General features: G+C 56.4%; 2 protein-coding genes, 1 long non-coding RNA gene and 1 other non-coding gene across 4 annotated transcripts; 2 read left to right on the top strand and 2 right to left on the bottom strand.

The window, feature by feature from the left end:
• Positions 1-3,079: 3,079 nt before the first annotated feature.
• Plekhg2 (pleckstrin homology and RhoGEF domain containing G2) lies at positions 3,080-14,858 on the bottom strand. Its single transcript, XM_052167664.1, is given in 20 exon segments — positions 3,080-3,327; positions 3,329-4,743; positions 5,015-5,918; positions 6,045-6,221; positions 7,115-7,131; positions 7,286-7,324; positions 7,400-7,447; positions 7,531-7,632; positions 7,723-7,756; positions 8,102-8,188; positions 8,275-8,367; positions 10,706-10,906; positions 11,057-11,194; positions 11,383-11,533; positions 11,759-11,805; positions 11,911-11,977; positions 13,130-13,230; positions 13,322-13,578; positions 14,189-14,319; positions 14,711-14,858. Coding segments are annotated over 19 exon segments (4,056 nt in total). The 5' UTR covers positions 14,298-14,319; positions 14,711-14,858; the 3' UTR covers positions 3,080-3,258.
• A 1,238-nt stretch (positions 14,859-16,096) lies between these two features.
• Trnai-uau (transfer RNA isoleucine (anticodon UAU)) lies at positions 16,097-16,191 on the top strand. Its single transcript has 2 exons — positions 16,097-16,134; positions 16,156-16,191. It is a non-coding gene; the product is annotated as a tRNA-Ile (tRNA).
• A 3,224-nt stretch (positions 16,192-19,415) lies between these two features.
• Positions 19,416-21,876, bottom strand: Zfp36 (ZFP36 ring finger protein). The gene is made up of 2 exons (XM_052167625.1): positions 21,774-21,876; positions 19,416-21,136 (listed from the first exon to the last, which is right to left on the bottom strand). The coding sequence occupies exons 1-2, from the start codon at positions 21,795-21,797 to the stop codon at positions 20,198-20,200; spliced, it is 963 nt and encodes a 320-aa protein (XP_052023585.1). The 5' UTR covers positions 21,798-21,876; the 3' UTR covers positions 19,416-20,197.
• Positions 21,877-21,955: 79 nt separating this feature from the next.
• Positions 21,956-23,505, top strand: LOC127672522 (uncharacterized). The gene is made up of 3 exons (XR_007974986.1): positions 21,956-22,105; positions 22,859-22,937; positions 23,391-23,505. It is a non-coding gene; the product is annotated as an uncharacterized LOC127672522 (long non-coding RNA).
• Positions 23,506-27,021: the final 3,516 nt, after the last annotated feature.

The raw sequence follows: 27,021 nt of genomic DNA, 5'->3' as shown, positions 1-27,021 counted from the left end.
AGCTGGGACTCCAGGCACCGGCCATATATTATCCCTGTCCCCCAATTCCCTTTTGAGTCCTGTCTGCAGGCTGACGGCGGCCAAACGCCCTCCTGGCCCGGGAAGTCCTAGGCTTTGAAGTATAGATGTGAGCTGGGTAGGATAAGGAAGGGAACTCGTCAAGAGGAGGCGGGGCTGAGGCTAGCCTGGAACCTATGGTTTTCCCAGAGGCACAGCTGGAACACATCTGGAGAGGGGAACTGCTTCTCTTCCTCATGCCAGGCTCTGGAGCAGACAGCCCTTTCTCCCTCCCTGCCTCCTTTGAATGCCGGGAATTCCGGCGCCGCTGGGAGCCAGGGCCAGGCTGGGAACTTTCCTACAGCTGGGGGCGGCTGGGAATGTGCGATTCTGCAGAGGAGGGGAGGGCCAGCCTCAGTCTTGACCTTGGAGGAAGCCTCCAGTCACTGTGTGTGTGTGTGTGTGTGTGTGTGTGAGGGGGAACACGGAGGGAGCCCCAGAGAACATCCAGGCCCTGTGGGCACAATGGCATGCAGCTCCTTGGGCTGGTGACTCACAAGCTCCCTCTTGTGGCCCTGGTGGCTCTTGGCACTAGATGGGCAACCTAGGCTGAAAGGATTTGTCCCTGCTCAGTCCCTTCCTAGCATCGAGACTAGGTAAGGCACGTCTTTGTGTCTCTGTCTTTTTCCTATTTTTTGGGGTTGAAAAGGAGTCTCGCTCTGTAGCCCAGGCTGGTTCCTAATCTATAATGCTTCAAAACAAGGAGCTAGAGAGATGTTGTGGTTAAAAGTAGTTATCTCTTAGAGAGGACCCAAGTTCAGTTCCCAGCACCCATGCTGATTGGCTCATAACTACCCACCCATTAAGTCCAGCTCCAGAGGAAGCTTGCAGATTCCCTCTTGGAGATTCCAGGGTCACTTGTGTGCACACACATACACAATTCAAACAAAGCAGACAGCCCATCAACAACAGAGGGCTGGGGAGAGATGCGGTGCAGTGTGTCAGAACACGTGCCTAGCAAGTCCGAGACCCAGCACCGCAAACAACACACAAGCCATCCTCACTGTGGAGGGGAGGTAGCTCATGGCCAAGCTCTTCCAAGGCCCCAGTTTGGGTCTCAATGCAAAACAAAACCAAGCAGAACCCTCATTAAGCCCTTGGGATGTCGAGGGCCAATGAGCTCACACCACAGTGACAACCTTAAAGCCAGAAGCTAGTCTGTAATAAAGCACGCCCTCTGGCAGCTAGCCAGTGGCTAACGATCACATTCCAGAGCTCTGTAGGTCAGGACTGGACCTTTGAGTCTCTGTGTGTGATTAGACTAACTCCCTGGTGAGTCACGGGTTAAGATGTCCCTGAGAAGTGACAGGATATGTTTACTGAACGCTAAGCTCATTCTGAGAAGTGGTTAAAGACAGGAGAGCCAGAGCTCTTCCGAGGAATGTCACACACCAAACAGAAAGGGGACTTGAATTTACAGCCCTGGCATGGGGATGCCTTAGAATTCCTGGGAGGATTAAAGACAGTGAAGGAAGGAACTGGCATTCTGTCATCAAACAAATTGTTTAAATTATGCTGCCCTGCAGACCACTGCTGGGAGGGGCAGAATTCAAACATAAAATCCCTTTTGTCTCCACCACAAATTTGAATTATTCTGTGGGAGGCAAGAACATACTGAGGAATTAAGAGGTCCCAACTGTGGGATGTGGGATGTATGCAGGGAGGCTGGACACAATAACCAGAATATTCATGGGAAAGGGGGGCCTGGGAGTTCCCAGGAAAACCAAATGAGGAACAGAGTTCCCACAACCCCATCTTAATCCGCCCTGCTGTGAGCACAGAAAGGTCCTGAGGTTTTATGGTACCTGGAGAACCCTACCGAGGAGAGATGGCCAGGAGCAGGGATTGATGATTAGAAATGGCGGTAGTGATGAAGTTATGTAGACGAATGATGGTCGATGGACAGATGGAAGGACGCGTGGGCAAATAATGGGGGAGAGATAGAAATTGGATGCATTTATGGGGCTGGAGAGATGGCTCAGCGGTTAAGAGCACTGACTGCTCTTCCAAAGGTCCTGAGTTCAAATCCCAGCAACCACATGGTGGCTCACAACCATCTGTAATGAGATCCAATGCCCTCTTCTGGAGTATCTGAAGACAGCTACAGTGTACTTACATATAATAATAAATAAATCTTTTAAAAAAAAAAAAGAAAAAGAAATTGGATGCATTTAGATGGAGGAGTGGACTATGAGTCAGAGGTGGGATAAAGAATCTAATTGGATGGAAGGGGTTTTAGGGTGGAAGTTGATGCCTAAGATAGGAAATGGACAGAGATGGATACTGAAGATATGGACTTTAGGGGGGTCTACCTGGAAGAGGGCTCTTGACTTTGTAGCCCAGGTTGCCCACCAAACTCCTGGGCTCATGGGGTCCTCATTTCAGCCTCCCAAGCAGCCGAGACTGGGGGTGTGTGCCAACATGCATGCCCAGCTTTCTTGGACAGTTGATCATCGTTCTAAATGCTTCCAAACCACAAACCAGGTGCTAACAGTTTCTAACGGCCCCCAAGGAGCTTGAGGTTTCCCATTTTTTTCTTTTTTTCAAACATGGTGTCATGCAATACAGGTTGGCCTTGAACTTGCTATGTAGCAGAGGATGGACAAAAATATCTGATCTTCCTTCTCCACAGATTTCAGGTATGCACTACCTTTGTTTTTGTTTTTTCCTTTTTCTTTCTTTTCTTTTCTGGTTTTTTAAGACAGTTTCTCTGTGTAGCCTTGGCTGTCCTAGAACTCACTCTGTAGACCAGGCTGGCCTCGAACTCAGAAATCCGCCTGCCTCTGCCTCCCAAGCGCTATCACTGCCCGGCAGGTATGCACTATTATACCCAGTCTTATGTAGTGCTGGGAACTGAACCTCAGGGCTGTGTATACGCTAAGCAAGCGCCCTTCCCACTGAGCTGCATGGCCAAGCTACGCTGCAGCAAATGTTCTGAGCTCTGACATTTTGGACCACAACAGCCCTTCCCATTCATGGTGTCTGCCCATCTCCCATGACCTCAAGAAAGGCAAAACACACAGCTTTTTCATAAAGTTAATTAACAAAATAACCATGACCTCAGGAGGGCCATCTGTGGACACAGATTCCTGGGGCTAGAAAGCTACAGCCATTTCTGGACCTGCGTCCAGACTCTGGGTGTCATAATGATGGTGGCACCTGGGGAAAGTTCTTGTCGCTTAGGATACCCAATGTCCAGGCTTACGGAAAGCGGAAAGCGGCATCAGGAGCCTCCGGGGCCCTGGGAAGGCCCACAGGCTCCTGGGTGGGGTGCAGCCAAGAGAGCAGGGTGGTTCAGCCGGACCTGAGCTTTAGCCGGTCGGAGTCGCCCACCGCCTCCTACCTGGATACTAACTGTGGTGGCATAGCTGAGCCTCCTGGCTGGAGGGGCTGGGGGCTGGGGCTGGGGTGGTGGCGAAGGTGCCCGTGATGTGGGGGCAGAGGAGGACCAGTGACCCTGGGAGGCTGCTGTGCCCTCTGCCCCCGACCCCTGGCGCCTAGCCAAGCTCTGGCTGATGTAAGAAGCTGCCAGGTACCTGGAGAGGGCAGCGGCACTGGGGCCCAGGAGCTGTCGAGTGGAGAGCGAGGGGCTGGACGGTGGGGTCAAGTCCAAGGACTCTGACGTGGTGACACGAGAGACTAAACCCCGCGGTTTGGGTAACTCCACGGTGGTCTGAACTGGGGAAGTTACTAGGCCTGGAAGATCCTGAGGGCATCCTTGTTCAGTCAAAGGCACGGCAGCTGATGAAACACGGCCACCTGCGGTGTTCTGGTGGCCCAGGGAAGGTAAGCGTCTGGGAGCTGGTATGTCTGTGAGGGCGGGCTCTGGAAATTCGGACGCTTCCTCCTGCTTGGGGAACGACGGGGGCACTTTGGCCCTGATGTCTGTAAGGCCTTGTGGCTGGGACACAGGGATGAAGGTTGGCACCTGAACTTCTTGGGACAAAGATGGTAGAGGTTGGCATGGGACGCAGCAGTCAGGATGACCTCCCTGCGCAGGCAGAGGTAAGGCACCAGGACTCTCCATGTCTGGGAAGTTGGGTGACAATGGCGGTGAGGTGGTGGCTGGGATCTGATGGTCAGGGCTGCTTGTGCACATCAGCAAAGGGCTGACAGCCTGGCCACCAACAGCAGCTAGGCCCCGATCAACACCGACCTCTCTTTGCCCGGCTCCTGGGGTACTGTTTGGGTTATGGCTGTCTTCATGACCTTCCTGTGGCAGTGCCACAGTGGTTGGCATCTGGAAGTCTGCCTGATACTCTTGGCTGGGAAGGGAAGGGGTGGATTGAACCTGGACCTCCGTGCAGTTTCTATGATCCGTCGAAGGGGTGGCAGCTGGAACTTGGCTTTGTAGCTGACTCGTATCAGCTGAGGTTGAGGCAGCGGGGACTGGGACATCTGGAGGATCTTCCTTGGGTAAAGGGGACATAGCTGGATCCTGGGCGTTCTGGAAGCTGCTTTGCCCAGGTAAAGGGGCAGGAGGTGGACTGCATTCATCACTCAGATGGTCTCGCGTGGGCAAATCTGGAACATTTAGACTCTGGCTACTCAGGTCATCTCCCTGAATACACAAAGGTGTGGCAGCTTGAACCAGAACAGCAGGGCCCAGAGGGACAGACTCCTGGGCACAGTTCAGTGGGAAGGCCAGCTCACATACAAGCACATGTCCAAATGCAGGCAGGGCCCCTGTGTGCAAAAAGCAAAAGGATCAAAAACTAAGGATGTAGCTCTGTGGTAGAGCCCTGCCTAGAATCCCCCAGTGAGGGGCTGGTGTGTGGCTCAGTGGTAGAGCCCCTGCTTAGAATCCCCCAGTGAGGGGCTGGGGTGTGGCTCAGTGGTAGAGCCCCTGCCTAGGATTCCCCACTAAGGGACTTGGGGGCGTGGCTCAGTGGTAGAACCCCTAGAATGTGATAGAGGCCCTAGGCTGTAGCACAAGGGAAAAAAATGTTTAAGTCACCTGGTTCAGCCTCTTCCTGGGGTGGGCAAGGGGATGGCTGGGGCTGGGCCAGGACTCGCGGTCTGCGGCGCGGTGCGTTGGCCGATGCCCGAGTCTCAGCTCGCTGCATCTGCTGGATGCGCTCGCTGTAGAGCCGAGCCAACTCCCGCACCCGCGACGCCGCCCGCTCTGAGTGCGGCATTCCTGTCTTCCCGCTGGTGCCGCCTCCACTGAGATCCGAGTCCTCCAGGATCAGCAGAGGTTCTGGGAAGCCAGGCCGGGCCAGCTGCCCCTGCTCCAGGGCTTGCCAGGCGCTCCGGATTTCTGAACAAGAGCGGTATTCTAGTTCTTCTGGGAATCCTTGGACTGGGGTGCCAGCCTCGGTCTGCACAGCTGGGAATGACACGCCTTCTATGTCTTCCTCCTGCCCCTGTCTGCCTTCTGAGGGTGGCTCACTCAGTCTTCCTGGACTGCTCCCAGTCAACAACAGTTCCCTTCTGGAGGCCTGGGGCTGGGTTGCCTCCTGCAGCGGTCCAGGCAGCCAGGGGGCACAGGGGAAGGAGGGAGTGCTGGCCAAGCTGGGAATGTCAGGCACACTGGACATGGGTGAAAGGCAGGGCACCTCAAAAACACCAGGCACGTCTGAGAGACTCGGAAGGCAGGGACCCTCGGGAATTTCTGGAAGGCTGGGCATGTCGCTGGGAATCTTAGTAAGGCTGGGAATGCAGGGAATTTCAGCTACACTGGAACCTTCCAGCCCCTCTAGGACATGGAGTGGGGAAGGCTCCCGTTCATCTGTCTCCAGTTCCTCATCCTCCTCCTCTTCTGAAGACTCTCGGCTGGGCAGGGTTTGGAGCGGGAGGGGTTCACTCTCAACTGGCACCCTGGAGTCTCTGGGGAACGTGGGAATGTCGTGGGTGGGTGGCTGTAGTGGGCACACAAAGAAAAGCCAAGATATCAGGGAGATGGGGCAGACAGCCCAGGCCCGCGCCGCGGCGGTCTCTGCCGGCCCAAGTGCTTCCACAGTGTTGGGATGGCAGGTTCCGCTCACCCCTGAGTCCCTGAGTCCTCTCTGGCTCAGCAGTTCTAGAATTTCCTCAGTTATGGAAGTCCCCGACGGGTCCAACGCGGGAGGTCCAGCATCCTCCAGGTCTTCAGGAGGGCCAGAAGCAGAGACTGGGGACTGCGACTCAGACAGGGGATGGAGCTCGCCTTCACTGCCAGCATGCTGTGAGGAGGAAGGGCCAGGAGGGCGGAGTGCCAAATTCCCAGCCACCCCCAACCCCACCCCCGCACACTGGGGAGGTCAAGGATGACCCCTCCACCACCTTATCCTTTTTTCTCTTTTTTGAACAGGGTGAACTTTGAGTCCTCTTACCTTCTCATTTTTATTTCCGTTTGTTTGATTTTTCAACACAGGGTTTCTCTGAGTAGCCCTGGCTGACCTGGAACTCACTCTGCCGACAAGGCTGGCCTCACACTCTCAGAGATCTGCCTGCCCTCCTTTTGTCTTTCTTTTAAAGAATTATTCACTTATTTTATGTATATGAGTACACTATCGCTATCTTCAGACACCAGAAGACAGCATAAGATCTCATGACAGATGTGCTTGCTGGGATTTGAACTCAGGACCTCTGGAAGAGTAGTCAGGGCCCTAACCGCTGAGCCATCTCTCCAGCTCCCCTTTTATATCTTGAGACAGAGAACTCGCCTGTGCAGCTTCAAACTTTTGATCCTCTTGTTTCAGTTTCCAGCATAGCCTGAACTGCAGGCATCTGCCAGCAAACCTGGCCTCTTCCCCGCGCCCCCCTTTTTGAGAGTCTCATATAGTCTGGGCTAGCCTAGGCCTAGAACACACTTGTAGTCAAGGCTAACCAACCTCCAAGTTTCTAACTGCCCCTATCTCCTGTGTGCTGGGCTTTCAGGCTTGGGCCAGCACACCCAGCTTTGTGTGCTAAGGTGTCGAACCTCGAGTTCTGTGTTTGCTGGCTGAGCACAGAACCAATCTTGCTACGTCCCAAGCCTTGATCCATGCTTATTTTGACCCAGGGCTGTAGAACTTCCCTTCTCCACCAGAGCTAGGGATCTAGGCGCCCAGGCTCTGACAGGGGCATCTCTTACCTTGACTTGAGGCTTATCTGGGGACAGAGAAATAAAGAAGAGACAAGAACAAGACACAGGAGTAAATTATTCCCAGTGACCAATCAACTGCCCCTTCTTCCCTTCCATCCACTCCCAGACATCCCTGGAAAGAGACATGGACAGACTGACAGACACAGAGCAGTTACTAACCGTTCTGGGGAAACATGGCATAAGGTTCCTTTGCTGGCTCTGGGAGAAGGAAAAAGGACGTCAGGAGGCCAGGCCATCGGATCCCTGGGTCCCCTTCAAGTGCTGGGTACTCACCAGACTGCCTGCGGCCACGGCGACTGCCAGAGAGTCTTGGAGATGGAGCTGTGGGAGAAATGGTCAGAGCTCGGTGTGGGCCCAGCTCTTCACCCTTGTGGGGATCTGAACCCACATTCTGTTTCAATTACCTGGGTTTCTTCTGCCAGGGGTAAAACTTCGAGTGTCTCGAGGTCGGGGAGAGTCCAGTGGGGATGTTGGGGGTTCTGGGATATGCTTGCTTTTTGGAGCACCTGTGGCGAGAGTTGGGGGACTGTCTACTTTCTTGGAAGCATCTCCTCTCTTAGCATAGGCCCATAGCCAGTTCTGGCCCCTGGACTCACAGTGCAGGCTGTTTTCCAAGAGAACTTGTTTTGCCTGAAAGACAGAGAGGTGGAGAAGTGTTGGAGGGTTAGGGCTGGGAGGGTAGAGGGCAGATCCTGAGATCCAACCATTCCCAGGAATGGATGGCTGCTTCTGATGCCAGGCTGGTGACTGTCAGTTCTTGCCACAGCCCTACAATGGAGTGTCAGTGTTCCTCCAGGTGTGGAAATGCAAGGCCTGCGATCCTGCTGCCCACGATCACAAAGCGAGATCGTGCTGGATTCCAAAGCCAGCAAGCAGAACTCCGCAGGTTTAGCCATCAGATAGTACGAGGGTCCCGGGGTCTGCTGTGGAGACTGGGGTCTGGCTCTCAAGGCCACTTGTTGGGCAGGTCCATACCTTGGCAGGGATGGAAGCCGGGTGGTTCTCAAAGAAGAGGCGCTGGAGACAGTGGATCCACAGCCGTTTCTCTTCTTGGTTCTTGGCCTGGGGGTGAGGTAGGTGGAGGTGAGGGAATCTGGGTTCTGAGCTGGAGTGGGAATGGGGGTCAGCCCAGTGCACCCTCCGCATACCTGAAACAGGTGTCTGTGCTTGGGGATGGTCAGATCCGACACCTTGAAGCCTAAGGGGTCTCGCGGAGTCTCGCTTACACTGAGGTTACAGCACTGAGGAGGGAGAGGGTGGGATGCTGAATGCTGGCTGGCAGCAGACGCCCTTCAGAATGTGTGTGTGTGTGTGTGTGTGTGTCTGTTCCAATCTGCCACAAAGAGGCTCCCAGGGGCTCTACACGGGCTGCTCTGCCCCTTAACCTATCAGGATGGGTTCTGGTCACTCCCTTACCAGATTCTTCCCTCCTTTTTTTTTTTTTTTTAAATGTTTTTTTTTTAAAGATTTATTTGTTATTATATGTAAGTACACTAGCTGTTTTCAAACACTCCAGAAGAGGGCGTCAGATCTCGTTACGGGTGGTTGTGAGTCACCATGTGGTTGCTGGGATTTGAACTCAGGACCTTTGGAAGGGCAGTCAGTGCTCTTAACCGCTGAGCCATCTCTCCAGCCCTCTTCCCTCCTTTCATGAAGATAACATTGCCCTCTCTTCCTGACCCTCACGATGAGACTTTCCACACCCCTCTGGACTTTCCTCAAAAATTTTTTTTTATTTTTTTGGTTTTTTGGAGACAGGGTTTCTTTGTATGGCCCTGGCTGTCCTGGAACTCACTCTGTAGACCAGGCTGGCCTCGAACTCAGAAATCCACCTGCCTCTGCCTCTCAAGTGCTGAGATTAAAGGCATGCGCCACCACTGCCCAGCTTTTTGATTCTTGAGGTGGGTTTTCATTGTGTATCCTTGGCTGTTCTGAAACTAGTTCTGTAGGCCAGGCTGGCCTCAAACTCAGAGATGCCCCTGCCTCGAGTGTTGGGATTAAAGGTGTGCGCCATCACCACCAAGCCCCTATATTTTTAAAAAATCTGAGACTATGTAGCTCAGACTAGCCTCAAAGTACTAATTCTCCTGTTGTAGCTTTTCCAGGGCTGGAGTTACTGGCGTGGGTCACCACATGCCTGCTTTTTTATCTTTGAACTGGGATCTCACATCTTGTAAGTTGGCCTCAGTAAGCTTGTAGTAGAGGATGCTGACTATGGACTCCCAAGCCTGTTGTCTTTCCTGAGTGCTGGGGTAACAGGCATGCACTGGCCCAACTGGTTTATTCTGGGTTGAGGATGGAATATGGGGTTCTGTTCATGCGAGAGAAGCGTTCCAACCACTGACCCACCCTGCTAGCTCATGACGCCTCTGTTTTGTTTTGTTTTTTTTCTGAGACAGGGACCTCCATGTTTTAATTCCCCCCCAAAATGCTGGCTAACTATGATGGCACACATCTGTAGTTCTAGTCCTTGGGAGTCTGAGGCAGGAGAATTAAAGCAAATTTGAGGTTAGCATGGTCTGCGTTCTATAAACTAGGCTATAAAGAAAGCTGGAAGGAGGGCTTGGCGGTGCAGAAGCACGGTGTGTCTCCTGAAGACCGGTGCCCCACCCCACCCCACCCCCATTCCCACAGGTGGCAGAACTGAACGCTCTGCTCTTCCTACCACTCCTCCTCACACACAGTGACGCGTGGGCCACCTCCACGTGGCTCCGTCTGACCCTCACTCTGGAGGGTGGACTGGCTGCTTTTGCTGTCTTATGTTCTAAAAGTCCTTTCTCGTCTTTAGCCCCAGCACGAAGGAGGCAGAGCTGCCTGTGTGTCTGTTAGAGGCCATGCACAGCTATACAATGAGACCGTGTCTCAAAATCAAACTGTGTACTGGGAGATAGTCTATGTGCATGTGAATCCATGTACCCCGGAAGCCAGAGGCCTTGCACCCCCATCGCTGGAGTTCAGTGGTTCTGAGCACCCTAATACAAACACGAGGGTCAAATCTCTCTAAGGGCTGTCCCCCCAGCTTTATACTTTTATTTATTTGTGTACGGGGGAGTGTACGCACCACCACATTGCCAGTGGAGGTCAGTGGACAAGTCTGTGGCGTCGTTACGCACTGGGGCCCTGTGGCCACCAGCCATGCTCACTGCTGCTTTTCTGGTTGTGTTTTGAGACAGGGTCTGGCTCACTTTGTAGTCCTAGCTGCCCTAGAACCCGAGATCCTGTGTCCCTCGTGAGAGGGGATCTCACTCTGTAGCCTCCGCTGGCCCTGAGCCCACCCGTCGGTCTCACTGGCCTCAGGCCCCACGTCCCCCGCCAGTGAGCTACTGTACCCCACTTCTAGCCTTTAATGTTTTATATCAAGCTGCCCGGGGCTGGTCATGAACTATCTCTATAGCCCAGGCTAGCCTTGGAACTTTTCGATCCTCTTGTCTCAGCCTTCCCAGTAACTGGATTCAAAGGTCAAATATCACTGGGCCCAGCTAAATGTGGTCCTTGGAAGCCAGTCTGTCCCCTTTGGGTATTCAGGTGAAGATATATTCCTTTGGACTGTCTGAGCCAGACCCCGCGCTCCATACTCACAAAGATGTGTCCCTTGTAGGTGTATTCATGCCCCCGACGCTTGGCTACCAGCAGCATCCGGGAGAAGAGGAAGAGCAGGCGCTCACCACCGCGAAGCCTGGGGCCTCCCCCGCCTCCCCCTCGGAAGGTGCCTTCCAGCACTAGCTCTCCAAAGGCGCTGAGCTCCGGCCCCGTCCAGCCACCCAGCCGCCGCTGCACTTCCTGCTAGGACCACACCAGGCACAGAGACAGACCCGGCGTCGGTGGCACACATAGACAAGCCAAAACAGAGGTGTTAGTGACAGGGACACACTGAGCACTGTCCCCCGGCTCAGTCCCCAGTCCAGGCGCCCCGCCCACCCCGGGGGCCACCTGCAGGCGCGCAGCTTGCTCCTGCTTGCGCTTCATGTCATTGATGTACCAGGCCACGGCCGTCATGGACACAATCGCTTCCTCCACCATCTCCCGACCTCCGGGGTCTGGGCCCTCTGCCCAGTGCTTGCCCAGTTCCTGCCAGGCATCCAGCAGGGTAGACAGGATGGGAGAGGGAAAAAAAAGAGAAAAGAAGAGGAATGAGACAGGAGGCGGAGCAACATGAAAGGGGAGGGGCAGACCACAGATGGTCAGGGTGCCAGGGGTGGCTGTTAGACCCAACCACGCCCCCTCTCCACAAGCCAGGCCTCCAGGGCACAGCTGACCTGCAGCAGGAGATGGTACTTCAGGATGCGCTGAACAGGCTTCAGCAAGAAGCTCTGCAGAGGCAGGGAGTGGCGGAGCTGGGCCTGACGCTCCTGCAGCCACAGAGTGGCTGGCGGGGACAGTGACAGCTCTCGGAGCAGGGCCAGGGAGCTGGGGGCACAGCATAGATCAGTGGTGGCCGGCGCTCCAGCAGGCAGGGCTGGGAGAAGGTGGCCAGGGTTGGGGATGATCAGGTCAGGGTAGTTAAGGCGGTCGGTGGCTATCAGGGTCTAGAAGGGGCACAGGGTTGGGGGCAGTAAAGGGTGGCGGAGAGCGGCTTAGCACATTGGCTCATGGGAATACCCTGGGGCCAAGCAGGGACGCCCTCTGCCTCACCTCGGGTAGTTCATGCAGTACAAGGTGTAGATGTCAAAATCTTCGCTCTGTGGGGACAAGGAATCAGCATTACCTAGAGTCCCATGGCCCCATGAATCCCGGCCCGGTATTCCCCCGCCCTGAGCTGTCCTCAGAGGCTGGTTCCTACTCACCCTCTGCACGAAGCACTCGGCGATGCCCCCTGCACTGCTGCAACCTTCCAAGTCCTCCAGGAGTTCACTGTGGGGGAGGGGGAAGGTAAAGGACTTGCCTCCCTCCAGATCCCATGACAAGACTCCAGAGCTCAACAGACAGACAGGAAGGAGCCTCAGGTGGCTCCCCGAGAACGCACAGGCCGCACATTCCGCCTTTGCACTCCACCTTTGCACGGCTTCGTATTGTACGGCCTGATAACCCTGTCACAGCTGGCACGTCATGACCTAGGGAGTGACACCCCAGCCCTGGGAAAGGGGGTGTTGGTCATGCCCAACATCTTAGATATCTCATTAAGAGTTGTAAGCCAGGGAGTGGAGACACTACCCTGTAATCTTAGCTATCTGGGAGTCAGGGAAGGAGAGCCGAGAACTCAAGGTCACTGTGGGCTGCTTATCGAGATTCTAGTCACAACAACAACAACAACAACAACAACAACAACAGAGAAAAAAGCTGAGGACATAGCTCTGGAGGCTGAGGCAGGAGGATCTCAATTTTGAGGCCAGCTTGAACCACACCAGAAGACCTTAGGGGTGGTCGCATGCCTACAATTCCTGCCCCTGAGATGTGAAGGAGGCAGGGGCGTGAGGTAACGTTGCCTGCAGCTCCCTAGCAAAGCCCAAGCCAGCCTAGTTACGAGAGACCCTGTTTATCTCAAAGAATAAAACAAATCACAAAAGCTTCTCTTTTGCCTGGCTGTGGCGCACGCCTTTAATTCTGGCACCCGGGGACGCAGAGGCAGACAGATCTCTTGAGTTCGAGGCCAGCCTGGTGTACAGAGTGAGTTCTAGGGCAGCCAGGGCTGCACAAAGAAACCCTGTCTCAACAGCCCCATTCCCCCTAAAAAGCTTCTCTTGGGATTCTGAGATGCTACACATGGGCCCTAGTTTCTTCTTTACTAGGGCAAGCAACCAACCAGGTTTGTCCAGAGCTGAGGGTGTCCTCGGCTCATATAGGTGCACAGGTAAGTAGGGACTGGACACTCAGACCTCACGTGACTCAAGGTCTGTGGCATCTGTACGGTTCTAAACTTCTTCCCACCTTGGGTCCTCACTGTCCCCATCATGCCCAATGTCACCACACCTCACATGAGAGCCACTAAGAGGCACACAGGCTAATGTGAGGCCACTCCCCTACCACAGCAGCCAGGCCCCTTGTGGTCCCCACTCTGTCCCTTACCTGCTAAACTCATAGATGTCTTCGATATTGGCAAACAATGTGCCAACCTGCTCCACGTTCAGCCCCAGGGCCCTGCCATCCATCAGGGGGCTCAGGTAGTCCTGTGGGGGTGAGGGGGGTAACAGAAGCTAAAGGTCTGGCTTGGGTGTCATGTCCTCCGCCTCCCCCCGCCCTCCAGTCTGCCCACCTCACCTCCACGATGCTGCGAAGGTCGCGAACATACGCCCGCTCTGTCTCCACAATCTCCCTGGCCACTCGTTCCAGCCTGGAAGGCTTCACTGAACCCTGGGTCCCCACAGGCGACAGGTGCAGGCGTATGGGGGGCTCTGGCAGGGGCTCTGGCCTGGAGGCGGAGCAGGCTGGAGAGGGGTCTCCCTCAGAGCCCACAGTGCTCAGAGAGGTGGAGCTGCCAGAACCCCTTGGAGAAGCCATGGTGGGGGCTGCCTGAGCTGCTGAGGTAGGGAGCAAGGGGTCAGGGTCTCACACGGTCTCACGGCCCCCATGGTCACCCACACTCGGCTGACAGGTTCCGCAGGTCTCTGCTCCACCACTCTATTTGTCCAGTCTGATCCTGTACCTATCTGGGTTCCTTCCTCTCTGGGATTTGGATCTCCACTGCTTTTATCCACCCCTTCCATCAACCACAGCTATCGCTGCCAATCTGTCCCCAAAGCACAGGCCCTTTATGTTCAAGTCCAGATTCCTCAGATCCACAGGGCCCCATCTAACGTAGCCACGGTAGATCCCCTCACCTGGTTCCCTTTCCGCCACACCACAGAGCTCTCAACAGCCCTCACCCCTTCACACTCAACTTTGTCCAATAACTTAAAGGTGCAGCCGTGGGCCTTTGCACACACTGTTCCCTGCATGCACTGCATGCAGAGTTCTTCTTTGTGTCCAACTCCTTTCTCCTGAATTCTCAGCTCAGCAGTCTCCTCCGCGGTGACAGGGCCGGGCTGTCTAGGCCATGCTCCTCACTAAGCCAGCCACACCGGGATGCTCAATTGTCCCAAAGGAAGGGACGAATGCCCACAGGCTGCACCTGTCCGGGCTGCTCACCTGTTGGAGGATCACTCACAGCTGCGCAGTCGCAAACTTCACCTTGGTGGCCACACCCCAGCCTAAGGCTGGGTTTAGACAGGCTGAGTCCCCGGGCTCCCTCGGGCATGGTGGAGTGGCACAACTCGGACCTACAAAGAGACCCACTTCTGGGGAACTAGACTTCACCGGTCTCCTGGCCGCTCCAACTCACAGATAGGGGGCTGGAAGTTGATCGAAACCCAAGGAGGGGCCCCAAGAGGATACAAAGTGACGGAAAGAAGGGGCTGAGAAGACAAGCTAAAGATGGGAAAAGGTTGAGACAAAGAGCGGAGACGGCAAAAGTGCCTGAGTCTGCAAGTCCCATCTGTCTGGGGGCCCCCCTTCCCAAGGCTCAGGGATCCTGGGAACTCTCAGGCTCAGGCTGAAGCTGAGGGCGAGGGGCAGGGCTGGGAAAAACCGTGGGCGGGAGAGGCCGCGGGGTCCCAGGGGAGGGCGGAGGCTGGGGGACCGGATGCCAGGGTCCTACAGACGGTTCCTTACCCCGCCCAGGACGTCGCGCTGGGGCGCTGGCCCCGAGTCCTCCACCCAGCTCCAGTCGGTCCCTCGGCGCCCCAACCGCGGTCCCCACCGTTGGATCCTCCCCTGTGCAGTTGCAGCCCCCAACTCCGGCCGGCGCCTCCGCTACCCCCCGCCGGCACGCCCCCTCATTGTTCCGCTTCGGCGCCGCCCCCTCCCCCAGCCCCGGGCCCCTCGCTCCCCTCACCTCCCGGGGAGCCACGGGCCTCGGGGTCGGGAGTCCCGCGCGTCTGGACCTTAACGCGCGCTCCCCGGGGAGGCTCGCAACCCAGACTTAAGGTCGTGAACTTGGGGCTCTCGGACTCCAGAATCCGGGGAGAGTTGGGATCCGGAGTCCGAAGTCTCGGTGTTCTAAGTAGAAGATGCTGCAACCCTCTACGCGAGCCTCAGACCAGGGCGCTGGGGACCCACATTCCTCAGTCTTCTAGGTAGGGCTGTGTGTTGTCGGGGGCACCGGGATTCCAGAGTTTCCAGAACCCGAGGGGCAGGGATGAAGTCACCTCCGGGAGGGACCGCGAGGACCGGCTAACTCCTCGGTCTCCTGGAGGTGATGGATGCTGCAGCCCTAAGTCGAGGTGCGGGGTCCTGTCCCCAAGTGGCTCCAGGAGGGGATCTTGAACTCAGAGTTGGGACCCCGTGGGAGGGATGCACGGCCATAGATCCTACGGTCTTCGAAGCCGGGCGCGGGACGGGCCTTCAGCCTCGGGGCTGCCTTCCCGAGCCCCGAGCCCCGGGCTCCTCCAGGAGGGGGCGCTGGGCATCAGAGGTCCCGGGCCCTGAGCGGGAGCCGGGACTTGCGGGTCTCTTAAGACGAGGGACCGAGGTCCCGGACGCCTGGGTCCAACACTGCACGCCTCGGGCTCCGGGATGAGTGTCCTGGGGCTGTGGGGGCGGCGGCGACGCCGCGCCGCATCTGGGGCGGGGAGAGTCGGGTCCCAGATGTGGGGCGGGGTGGGGGGGGGGGCGGCTGCCCGAGGCTTCTCCTCCTCCTGGCCGCTGCCGCGGCTCACATCCTGTTCCCGCCTGCCGGGGGGAGGGGCCGCCTTCCGGCACGCCCTCCTGCCGAGGCCTTTACAAATCCCCGCCCCCTACTCTGAATAATCGCCAGTGGGCGGATCCAATGGCAAGGCTCCGCCCACATTCCAGGAGCCAGCGCGAGCCGGGAGGACTTTTTACCTTTTACAGCAAGGGCCCGCGAGGCGTGAGAATCCGGAATGGCCTCGCACGCTCGTTCTTATTGGTCGCTCGGCGGGCTTTATATTTGCATATGCAGTACTGGGCCGGGCCATGCTACAAAGTCGTGCGACTACAACTGACTGAAGGACTTTGTGGCGCAGGGGTGCGGCCGGAGCTCCAGTGGCGCAATCGGTTAGCGCGCGGTACTTATATGTCAGTGCAAGGCGTAAGCGATGCCGAGGTTGTGAGTTCGATCCTCACCTGGAGCACTTCCTTTTCTTCCCCTCATCTATTCCTTTTTGTGTGTGTGTTCTCTGTCATCAGTTTCGAAGTCTTCAGATTTTATAATTCAACCAAAGGGTTTGGCTTGTTTGAGACCATGTAACTCTCTGGCTGGTCTGGAAGTCACTATGTAGACCAGGCTGGCCTCGAACTCACAACGATGCCCCTGCCTCTGCCTCCCGAGGACTGGGATTAAAGGCGTGCGTCACTACACCCGGAAACTACATAATTTTTAAAGAATGAACATTTTCTTGTGAATTTTTTGCAATGGTCGGTGGAACAGTCCCAAAGTTGCAGTTTCTATTCTGGTCGCCAGAGGGCAATAACGCCTCTCATTAAATGGCCTGGGCGTCAAAAGGAATCCAAATCTCAAATCCTAGGATGGATGGTTACAACGGGCTCTTTTTGTATATTTTTCTTCTTCAGGTTTCTGAACCGATTTTATTTTCAACACATACCCAACACAAGTACATACTCAATACAGTACAAGTGCTGTACCTTCTGTCTCTGAGGACTTGATTACCAAGGAGACCGATTGCTAAAAGTCTACGAATTAAATACAATTTTTTAAAATTTGACTTTCCCCATGTCACCCAGACCGGCCTAAACTCCTGGTTCCCTCACCATCGCAGAGTAAGTTTATCTTTAGGTGCTGATAAACATGGAGCAGGTGGGTGGATGCAGGTCATCACAGTTGTTTTATTTGGCCTGCTAGGGTGTCTGTGCACCACGTTAGGAAGGCGCAGATGCCCTGAGCCTCACGATGCAGGGAATCAAACCAGGTGCTCTGTCCGAGCGGCCGTGTTGAGTGAGTTCTTAACTGCAGATCCATCTCTCCAGCCCCGGGGCAGATCTTTGAACAGACACCTGGGGAGGGAGGAGCCCTGGGAACAGCAGGGAGATGGCCCAGATAACACCCCGGGGCTGAAGATGGGCGTAGTGGAGGAGATGAGAAGAGCTAGCCGGGGAACTGTGTGTGTGTGTGTGTGTGTGTGAGGCCGTCGGGCTGTGGTGAGGATTTTGACCTTTGTGACTTGACTCTGGTGTTCTAACAAGCTTCCCGGAGCACTGTAGGGAGGAAGGAGGGGCTTTTAGAACTGGACACTAGCAGTGGCTTTTGATGAGAGGGCCCTGGAGGCTGGAGTGAGCTGTAGTCTTGGCTGTGCCTCCAGTGTCGCTGGTGTCATAGCCTTGAGTCCAAGGAGGCCAGGAGGGGCTCTGGACCCCCTGGAATCGGAGTTGTCCCCTGTCGTGTAGGCTCTGTACAAGAGAAGCTCATTCAGTCTCTGAGCCATCTGTCCAGGACCTGGAGAGGTCATTTCCTTAGACCAGGGTTTTACAGAGCGCTCCACTTAGCTACAGCCCGTGTGTGTGTGTGTGTGTGTGTGTGTGTGTGGTGTAGGCGCAAGCCCAAAGGACGAGGCTTTTTAAGGGGGACTAGTGCGCCAGGGGTGGTACCTGTGGTTTTTTTGTTTTGTTTTTTTTCCGAGACAGGGTTTTTCTGTGTAGCCCTGGCTGTCCTGGAACTCACTCTGTAGACCAGGCTGGCCTAGAACTCAGAAATCCGCCTGCCTCTGCCTCCCAAGTGCTGGAATTTAACTTCTTTTTTTTTTTCTAGTGTTCACCCATTTCTTCCTCTCAGTGTTGAGTGCTGCTTGCCGCTACCTTCCCGATGCCCCGGGGACTTTTGTGTTTCCCTCTCCCAACCCTGCTCTACACACCAGGGCCTGAGCTCCGTCTCACCAGGGAGGCGGCTTCCTGGGAGAGGAGACCAAAGGCGAGTAGAATGGAGTGAGAGAGAGGCAGGGCGAGAGGGAGAGCGAGGCTAAGGGGATACAGTTAGGGGAGGAAGCCAAGGGCCCGGCGGGGGGGCGGGGGGGGGGAGTATCGAGGGGGGGAACCGGTGGGTCCCTAAAACAAACGGAACAAAAGTCCTAGGGCTGGGGGAGGGGGCGGGGGACGGGGAGGAGTCACAGCAGCGAGTGGGAGGGGCTGGGGAAGAAAGGGAAGCGGGATGGAGGGGGAGGCTCGGCTGGGGGGGCGGGGGGCCCGGGAGGGGCTGGGCGGGGGGGGGGGAGCCCGGGAGGGCTGGGGGGGGGAAGGCTGAGCGGTGGGGGGGCAGGGGGACCCGGGAGGGGCGGGGCGCGGGCCTGACGCGGCAGCTTCCGGGCGCGGCCCGCCCAGCCCCGCTGGCCGCCGGCTCGGCCTTTTTCCTTGTATGGTCGGACGACGGGGCCGCCCTAGCCGTGCGCCCCGCGAGCCGAGCCAGGCGAAGTTCCGGAAATGCCCGATCGGGGTCGGCAGACGCGGAGGCCGCGGTTCCTTAGGACTCCGGAGACTCCCGAGTCGCGATGCCCAATGGAGCCTAGAGTTCTCACACTTCTTAAACGCCCCTGCCCCAAACCGGGGGGGGGGGGGGGTTCGCAGATATAATCCTAAACATTATAAAGTCGAGGCAGGAGGATTGCCAGGAGTTGCTCGGGTGCAGATGTACCCCGTCTTCCCTTCTTCCCCCCCCCCTCCCCGACAAACAAAACTCCATAAAGAAGCGCGAGAGGGCTCAGCAAGTGAAGGGCTCCCCACTAAGCCCTGAGCCCTAGCTCGATCCCGGGACCCGCTTGGTGGAAGAAGAGACCCGATCCCTGACTACCACACTACACTACACGGGGGGCATGGAGGCCGCGCTCGTCACCCCAGGATGGCAGAGGCAGGAGGCTGCCGAGAGCTCCGATCAGAGTGAGCCAGGGTCCACTTTATTTAAAAAGAAAACAAGTTAAACTAAAGTAAGTCCTCTGTCAGGTCCGCCCGAGCTGTCTACGCGGGGCTCAGCGTCCCCTAGGGCCCGGCTATGGGTTGACCCCTGACCCCGGCCGCCCGGGCTCGCCTTCCGGCACATTCCGTCCTCGCCGCCCCGCCCCGCCCTCCTTCCTTGGCCCCGTGGGGACGGAAACATGCCGTCCCTGCCCGGGCTGGGTCAAGAGCCGGAGGGACGGGCCCCAAGCACCCATCGGCCAGGAGAACTAGCTCTCCTTGTTCCCACTGGGTGACCTCATCCTGCCACGCCCCCTCAGGTGAACAACCGGCTGGCGACGTCACTTCCTGCCAGGTAAGCACCCCCTAGACAGCACCGCTCGCGGCAAGGTCTGGAGGTCAGATTACCCACCATCCGTCAACGTCACAAGGCTCTGGGCCCCGGAAAAAAAATTCCATCTCAGTTCACACTTAAGCTTTTATTTAAAAATTCCAAAAAAATACCCACAAAAATAGACTTGTATGGTAACAATATATTACTTAATATATTATAGTATATACTTAATACAGTATCAGTTTTAACATTACAAAAAGAAAAACGGAGTAGACGACCCAATATATATAAATATTATAAAATCTTATTACAATAAATAAAGTCGTCATAAATAAAGGGCCCGTTGGTTAGGGGAGAAGGGGTTTGGCAATGGCTTTGGCTGTTTGCTCTGGGAGGGCAATTTGAGCACCAGGATTCTCAGGAGAGGCTTCAACCACCAGACAGGGAACTTGGGGGTCTCATAAAAATTAGGACAGTATTGTGGGAGCCGGCTCTTCACAGCACTTAAGATTCCAGGAGACCAGAGTTGGAGAGGGGCTGGTGCATACCTGTAACCCCAGAACTTGGGAAAGGCTAAGGCAGGATTATACCGAGTTCAAAGCCAGCCTGGGGTGCTGTACTATAAGCTCCTATCTCAAAAGCAACAGAAGATTTGGGGCCTGGAAGACCAACGGTCAGCTGTCCCCCTCAAGCATGCTACATCTTTGGTACTGTAGGAACGGATCCACCCAAACACTGAATTTGCAAACTAGGGACCTGCCCCAGCCCAGCACCAGGGGAGTGGGTTAATGCATCTTGGAATGTCCAGAAGGGACTTAAGAACTTAGGAGTCCCCCAGGTCCCCACAGCAACAAGCAGTCCCCTCCGTCTCTTCGAGATCTAGCTGATCCGTACTGGGTAGGCACTTGTCACTCGGAGACAGAGATGCGATTGAAGATGGGGAGACGCCTTGGAGGTGCAGGGGTCTGGGGGGGCCCAAACACCCCTGCCTCGAAGACAGGCGAGTCTGACCCACCCAGGCTACTGCCACTGCTGCCGTAGTCGTCGGGATCGGATCCCAGAGAGTGTGCAGATGGGCTCCGAGCCAGGCTACCCAAGGGCCCCCAGATGGTGCTAGGGGTAGTAGATCTCCGGCAGGAGGGGCAACAGGCTGGGGCGGGGTCTCTTCGAGTCACAGGGGTCCCAGGGGCAGCAGAGAAGGCGGAAGGGGAAAGTGGAAGGTCCCCGGGCGGCGGTGGGGAGCTGGAAGGCGAGAAGGAGCAGGAGGACAGAGAAGGGCCGGCAAAGCCGAGGGGTGTTGGTGAAGTCCTGCGGCCCGAAGGCAGGCCTGAGAAGCTGATACTTTGTCGCAGCACGTGGGGCTGGCCAGGGACAGCCAGGTCCTCGGTGGGGTTGTGGATGAAGTGACATCGAGAGCCGTAGGGACAGCGGCCCTGGAGGTAGAACTTGTGGCAGAGTTCCGTTTTGTACTTGGGGTGGCGATTGGCTTGGCGCAGTTCGCCCGGGCCGTGGGCAAACTGGCACTTGGCCCCGTAGCGACAACGCCCGCTCTCTGAGTAGGTCCGACAGAGCTCGGTCTTGTATCGAGAGGAGGTGGTGGGAGTTGCGGTAGGCGAAGTAGGTGAGGGTGACAGCTCAGGGCCTGGGCGAGGAGCCAAGGGCGCGAAACCAGGGGGTGGGGGTACCCAGCTGCAGCTTCGGCCCTCCACCAGGCTGGTGGAGCGGCCAGTCAGGCGAGAGGTGACCCCAGACGGGATGGAGTCCAACGAGTTCACGTTCCAAAGTCCTCCGGGGGACTCGGTTCCTCCGTGGTCGGATGGCAGGTCAGGGCTCAGGGACAGGAGACTCTGAGAGGAACAGGGTTCGGTTAGGCCACCAGAAAAGGTAAGGTGACGGCGCCCCACCCCTGTTGTAAAGCATTTCACGAGCTTGCCATTCCGGTTTGTGGGTTCTCGGTCTGAGCCCCACCCGGTTCACACAAACGCCCGGGGAGAACCTGACCACAGAGATGTGAGTGTTTCCACATGACTAAAGCTGATCCAGAAGGATCCAGGAAAGCCCAGTGTCCCCGGCGGACCGAGGGAGGGTAACCCCCAAATCAAAGCTGCCGGCCAATTTCGGGCCTCTAGACCTCCCCGGATATGACCGCCCATCGGGCGCTCGTTTCACAACTGGGATGAGCCGGCTTGGCCGACCCGGGGGGCCAGATGCTTCTAGAACTCCGACCGCGTCAACTCCACCCTGGCCCTTAACACCTGCTTGGCCGCCCAGCCGCGCGTGGGCAGCGGAGGGCACTGGACAGGTGCGGGCAGCGGCGCGCCAGCTCTTCGTCCCCGGGGCACCGCCGGTATCTGGACCGCGGCGCCGGGCTCGCGGGCTCCCTCGCTCGCTTCCAGCCAGGGCGGGTCTGGGACGGGGCGGAGGCGTCCCGGGCCTAAGTTTGGTGCGTCGGCGATGCCGGGATGCCGTCTACCCGGTACTCACCTCGTAGATGGCAGAGAGATCCATGGTGGCGCGAATGGCCAAGCAGAGGAGACGCGCCGTCGGCTCGCAGAAGTCAGGCTGTGGCCCGCCGACCGAGCCTTCGCCTTTTATGGGGCGGCCTGGGGGGCGTGGCCACCACGCTTCCCGGACGCGCCCCCGCGGCGTAGCCCGGCCGGCCTGGTGCTAGGCCCCTTCCGCCCATCGCTGGGCAGCGTGCGCAAGGTGCCCGGCCCCGGCTCGCCCGCGGCCCCGCGCCTCTCCGGGGCGGTGGGAGGGCTGTGACCGATGGGTGGCGACGGCACGGCGGCGGGGCGTCCGAGAACTTTTCAGAGGTTGGAGGCAGTCGGGACGAGAACTGGGGCAGGAGTGGGGGCAGGGCTCTGGGGACAATTGACAAGGGCAGAGACCGGGAGGGCGTGTGCGTGTGAGACAGACGGGGGCGGGGAGAGACAGAGACAGCCAGAAGGAGCTGAGAGAAAAACAAAGAGACAGTGAGAGACAGTCACAGGTAGGGCCCGCTGGGTTAGGACTGTGATCCCAGCCTGTCGGGGAGGCTGAGGCAGGAGACTGGTAGACCAAGGCCTGGCTCTACTATACTGTGGGTTCTAGGGCAGCCTGGGTAACTTAGTGAGACTCTTAGAAAGTAAAAAGACGCCAGATGGTGGTTCACACTTTTAATCTCAGCACTTGAGAGGCAAAAGCAGACGGATCTTTATGAGTTCGAGGCCAGCCTGGTCTACAGAGCGAGTTCCAGGACAGCCAGGAATACACAGAGAAACCGTGTTTTAAAAAAAAAAAACAATCCGGGCGGTGGTGGTGCACGCTTGTAATCCCAGCATTTGGGAGGCAGAGACAGGTGGATTTCTGAGTTCGAGGCCAGCCTGGTCTACAAAGTGAGTTTCAGGACTACACAAAGAAACCCTGTCTCGAAACAAAACAAAACAAAAAAAGAAATAGGGCCTGGAACTCGATCAATAGATGAGGCAGACATTGAACGCCCAATCCCCCTTCCTCTACCCCAAATGCCAGGATCACAACCATTCGCCACCATCTTTTGTCTTTTTTTTTTTTTTTTCAATTTACAGGCGTGCACCACCACTGCCCCAGCCTAGGTCCTATTTCTAAAAAAAAGAAAAAAAAAAAAAAGAGAGAGAAACCACCCAGGTAAGAAGGGAATAAAACGGCTCAGCGACTTAGCATGTGCTCCTTAGAGCCAATCCCTACTATAGAACGGAAAAAAAGATGCCCTTTACAAAGTGGGGAGACAGAGAGAGGGGATTGCGAGGAAGTGGGGTCACAGAAAGATAAAAAGGGAAGGGGAAATAAAAATTAAAGCCCGAAGGCCCGGAACCTGGAGGACCGCTCAGAACCTGTCCTTAGCGGTCGCTCAGCAGCGCCCTTCCGACAGAACCCATCTACCCAGGCTGCAGTTTAAATTATTAAGAGGTTTTGCTTTCGACAACACGAGGTTGGAACAGCTTGAGTCTTTTGTGAGGGAGGAAGCTGACCTCTATTGAAAAAATGGGCCCCCTTCAATGTTGAATGGGTTTCTTGTAATGCAAGCAGTCTTAACCAACTTTAAACTCTCAGGAGGTCTATACGGCTTTTGTTTTTCAGTCGGGTCTCCTTGGCTGGCCTGGAACTTGCGATCTTCCAGTCTCCACCACCCAAGTCGTGTTAGGATTACAGGCATGGCCGCCACACCCAAGTAAAAAGTGTTATTTCAAGGTTATCTCCAGTGGAAAAGTGTTCTTGTGTGTGTTGGGTTATCATTGCCAGGAGTGTAATTACAGTGCTGGGAAGTTCTAGCTCGGCGGGCGCGCGTGCGTTGCGCACTGGGTCGAGGTAGGCAGAGTCTCAGGCCTCTCTGGCTCGCCTCATAGGCGAGGGGGATGGGGAATCCCGCGCAGGGCTCTCCGGGGCCGAGGGGCCTTCCCGGGCTGGTCGCGTGAGCGGGGCGAGCAGGGCGGGCCGCAGGCTGCCTGGCACGGTTGCGGCCTCCCGCTCGCCCGTGACTCACTCGCTCGGGGCGGGGGAGGGGGGCTTCCAGGAAGCCGTGACGAGGACGCGCGGCCCGGACGCCTGGGTTCCTCTCTTGTAACCAGGGTTCCAGTCTGTTGTAAACAGTCTCGAGGACAACGGGAAAGGAGGGGAAGGAGGGGCGCAAAAACTTGCCGTCCCGCCCGCCCCAGCTTACAAATCCCTGAGCCAGCCAATTTTAGGACCAAACGCAAAAAGCGAGGGGAGGGTGGGGCCTGCCGGGGTTTTCGGAGGCCAGCTGGGACTGGATCACCGAGGAGTAATTCCAGTTTCGATTCCCTGGAGACTGGGAGCCTCTGCCTTCCCTGACTCAGCCCGGCCCCCTCCTCTACCTGCTGAGTCACTGGGACTCGAGCCTGGCCGCCTGGCATTGGGCTAAAGGATGCTGGGGCCGGGGAGAGAGCAGGGCAAGCAGGGCAACCCCGCTGACAATCAAGACTCGAAGCTGTAGGACTCACAAAGTGTGTCATTATCTAAAACACGGGGGCAGGTGCTCAGCTCTTTCCTGCCCCACACCGGGCCCTGGGCTGCCGACGCGTTCCTTCGCTCGTCTGTCCGATGGCACAGACACACAGATCGCCTCCTTCAGCACCGGGACTCAGGCTCGGCCCTCCTCCCTCAGACTCCCGGCCCTCCTCCCTCAGACCTGGAAGTCCAAGTCCCACTTAACAGATCTGGGCCCCAGCCCCTGTTCTCTGGATCTAGGAGCCCGGGGTTCTGTCCGGCCCCCGCTTGTATGCTCCAATCCCAGGAGGAAGTTCGTGGCCTGACTCCTCCCTGCTCCCCACGTAGCCAGCGGGGAAAATCCGCGGCCCAGACAGTGGCCGGGAATCCCCTCTGGAATGACGGTGGGGAAGGGGATGGCCAAGGTCCCGCCGGGCACGCGGCCACGTCCTGTGCGCGCTGGGGTTGGGGGCTGGGGTAGAGAAAGGGGCGGAAACCAGAGAGGCTAAAAATATAGCAAGCACTTCCGGCCTAGGGGGAGGTGAACTCTGAGCTGAGTTTCCAGAAAAACAAGCGGGGACGGGAAACGCGGAGGTGTGAGAGCCAGTGGGCGGGCAGGGGCCGAGTACACACGGCACGTGTGTGTCCGTCGTGATTGTCAGTGTGGTCCAGGCAGGGTGTTGCAGGGGAGGACAACCAGAGTGCCACCTGTACTGTGCCTACGGGATCTCCCGGGAGCTGTGCTCGCTCTGCGTGTGTTATGGGGCGTTCCTAAGTGTCTCGTTGTGAGGGCGCAGGTGCGGGGACACGCCTGGGGCCCGAGCTTAAGATCCCCGTAGAACAGGGACCTGTAAATCAGTGTGAAGCCACCTGTGTGTCACTGACTACTCCCGCATGCGCTGCAAGTGGACTCTGGAGAATTGTCAACTGTAACGACTACAGCTGCCTTTGAAGGGACTTCATGGGAACTGTCACTTCCACCCCACCCCCACCCATCTGTGTGTAGCTGAGCCACCGTGGGATCTGTGCTAAGTGTGCCATTGCTATCAGGTGCCTGGGTGACGGATTGTCCACATAGGGCTTTCCGTGGCTCGCTCAGCACTGTTACAAATGTGTACCAATGTTATTTGTGGGTCTGTGCCCTTTGGGTGGCTGTCTCGGAGGTTGCCTGCTCCTGACAGTGTGGTAGACCTGAGTCTGGACATAGTTCCTCTGCGGACCTGTCATGAGGCAGTGAAACCAGTGAACTTTGGTGCTTGACGTAGCGGCAGGCGCGTGACGGGAGCTGTCGGCTCACTGACTGTGTCTGCTCCTGTGGGCACAACAGATCTGCACACACCCGCATCTCAGTGCTGAGCGTCTGAGCCAATCTTATCTGTCCCCAGCGAATGAGGCTGCTCTGCCACAGAGCTGACTCAGCCTGTGATGGGCAAAGTCTTGATGGGGTGAGAGATAGTGGGTTAAATGGTGGTTAGAGGCGTGGGTAGTCACGTGGTGAGATGGTTGCTTTAGTGTTTGTGGTACTTGGTCATGGAGCAGGGTCCATGTGTGTGGGCGGGTGGCCAATGTGCTAATGGCGGCTGGGGGGCAGGGCAGGAGTCCACAGTCCTTTTCTTTGGGAGAAGCAGCCTGTAGATATAGATGTGAAGCAAGTTGACCTCGAACCCCCAAACTTGCGGCAAGCCTCCCTACTTCTGCCTCTCAAGTGCTGAGATTACAAGCATGAGCCACTTTGGCTGGCTGTGGTTTTTCATCTCATGCACATTGTCCCTAGTGTGCGGTTTTTGTACAGGCCTGCGCAACCTCCCTCTGTGCCTATAAGGCAGAGTCTTAGCGAGGACCTTCATGATCCATCCGGGCTCTCTCCTGTGCTCCCTGAATCTAGCCCAAGCCTCTTCACTCTTCCTTCCTGCCAGAGGCTGGCCTGCGCTCTACAGTTCCTTCGCTTTTGCAGTGTGTCCAAAAGACCTAATCCTTTCTCCTTCAAGTCTGCTGTCACCATCTTAACAAGGGTTTCTTTGACATGTCAGCTTATTTTTGTTCAGGCTGGTCTCAGACCATCCTTCTGCCTCAGGCTCTCAAATGCTAGTATTATGAATGTAGGCCACCAAACTCCTTTTAAAAATGTGTGTGGAGGTCAGAAGACAGCATGTGTGAGTCAGTTTTCTCCTTCCATCATGCAAGCCTGAGGGATTGAACTATGGTCAACTGGCTTGGTAGCAAGTGTGGTTACCCACGGAGCCACCTCAACGGGCCAGACACCCATCTCCTTTTTCCTCTTTAGAGACAGGACCTCACTATGTAGCCCTGCCTGACCTCGTAACTTGTATTGGTCTTCCCGCGTGCTGGAAGTATAGGATCATGTACCGTGTTGTGTTGTTCATCCTTAGAATCTTCAGCTCAAAAGCTGCCCTGTTTTTTGAATGAATATGAATTGGTGCTTATCTATCTTCTATCGTGTGGTGTGGGCTGGTGGAAAACACACCTGTCACTCCATGGTCTGTTGTCACCCAGAATGTGGTTTTAAGCAGTTAGGCTTTGTATTCTGGGTGCCATGCCTACCTGCATGTAATATGTTGGCATCACCCTGAGGGGCCAGCTGGACTTGTCTTCTTGAACCACAACTGCCATATCCCAGCCAGTCTATAGTGAGCCCCTGGCTGGAAACTGACATGTTCTGCCTTGGACAGGATCAGGTTGTTTTCAGGTGTATGCCAGATTACTAATTTCTGAGCTGCTTCTAGAAACAAAAGGATGGTCAAGG

This window comes from Apodemus sylvaticus, chromosome 1 (genome assembly GCF_947179515.1).
Source record: "Apodemus sylvaticus chromosome 1, mApoSyl1.1, whole genome shotgun sequence".
NCBI lineage: Eukaryota > Metazoa > Chordata > Mammalia > Rodentia > Muridae > Apodemus > Apodemus sylvaticus.
The sequence above is the reverse complement of the archived record's forward strand: the minus strand, read 5'-3'. Positions and strand labels throughout refer to the sequence as shown.

Coding starts and splice junctions, on each gene's coding strand:
- Zfp36 (XM_052167625.1), bottom strand. CDS start 21,797: ATGGATCTCTCTGCCATCTACGAG. Junction 21,137..21,773: donor ATCTCTCTGCCATCTACGAG/GTGAGTACCGGG, acceptor TGTTCCTCTCAG/AGTCTCCTGTCCCTGAGCCC.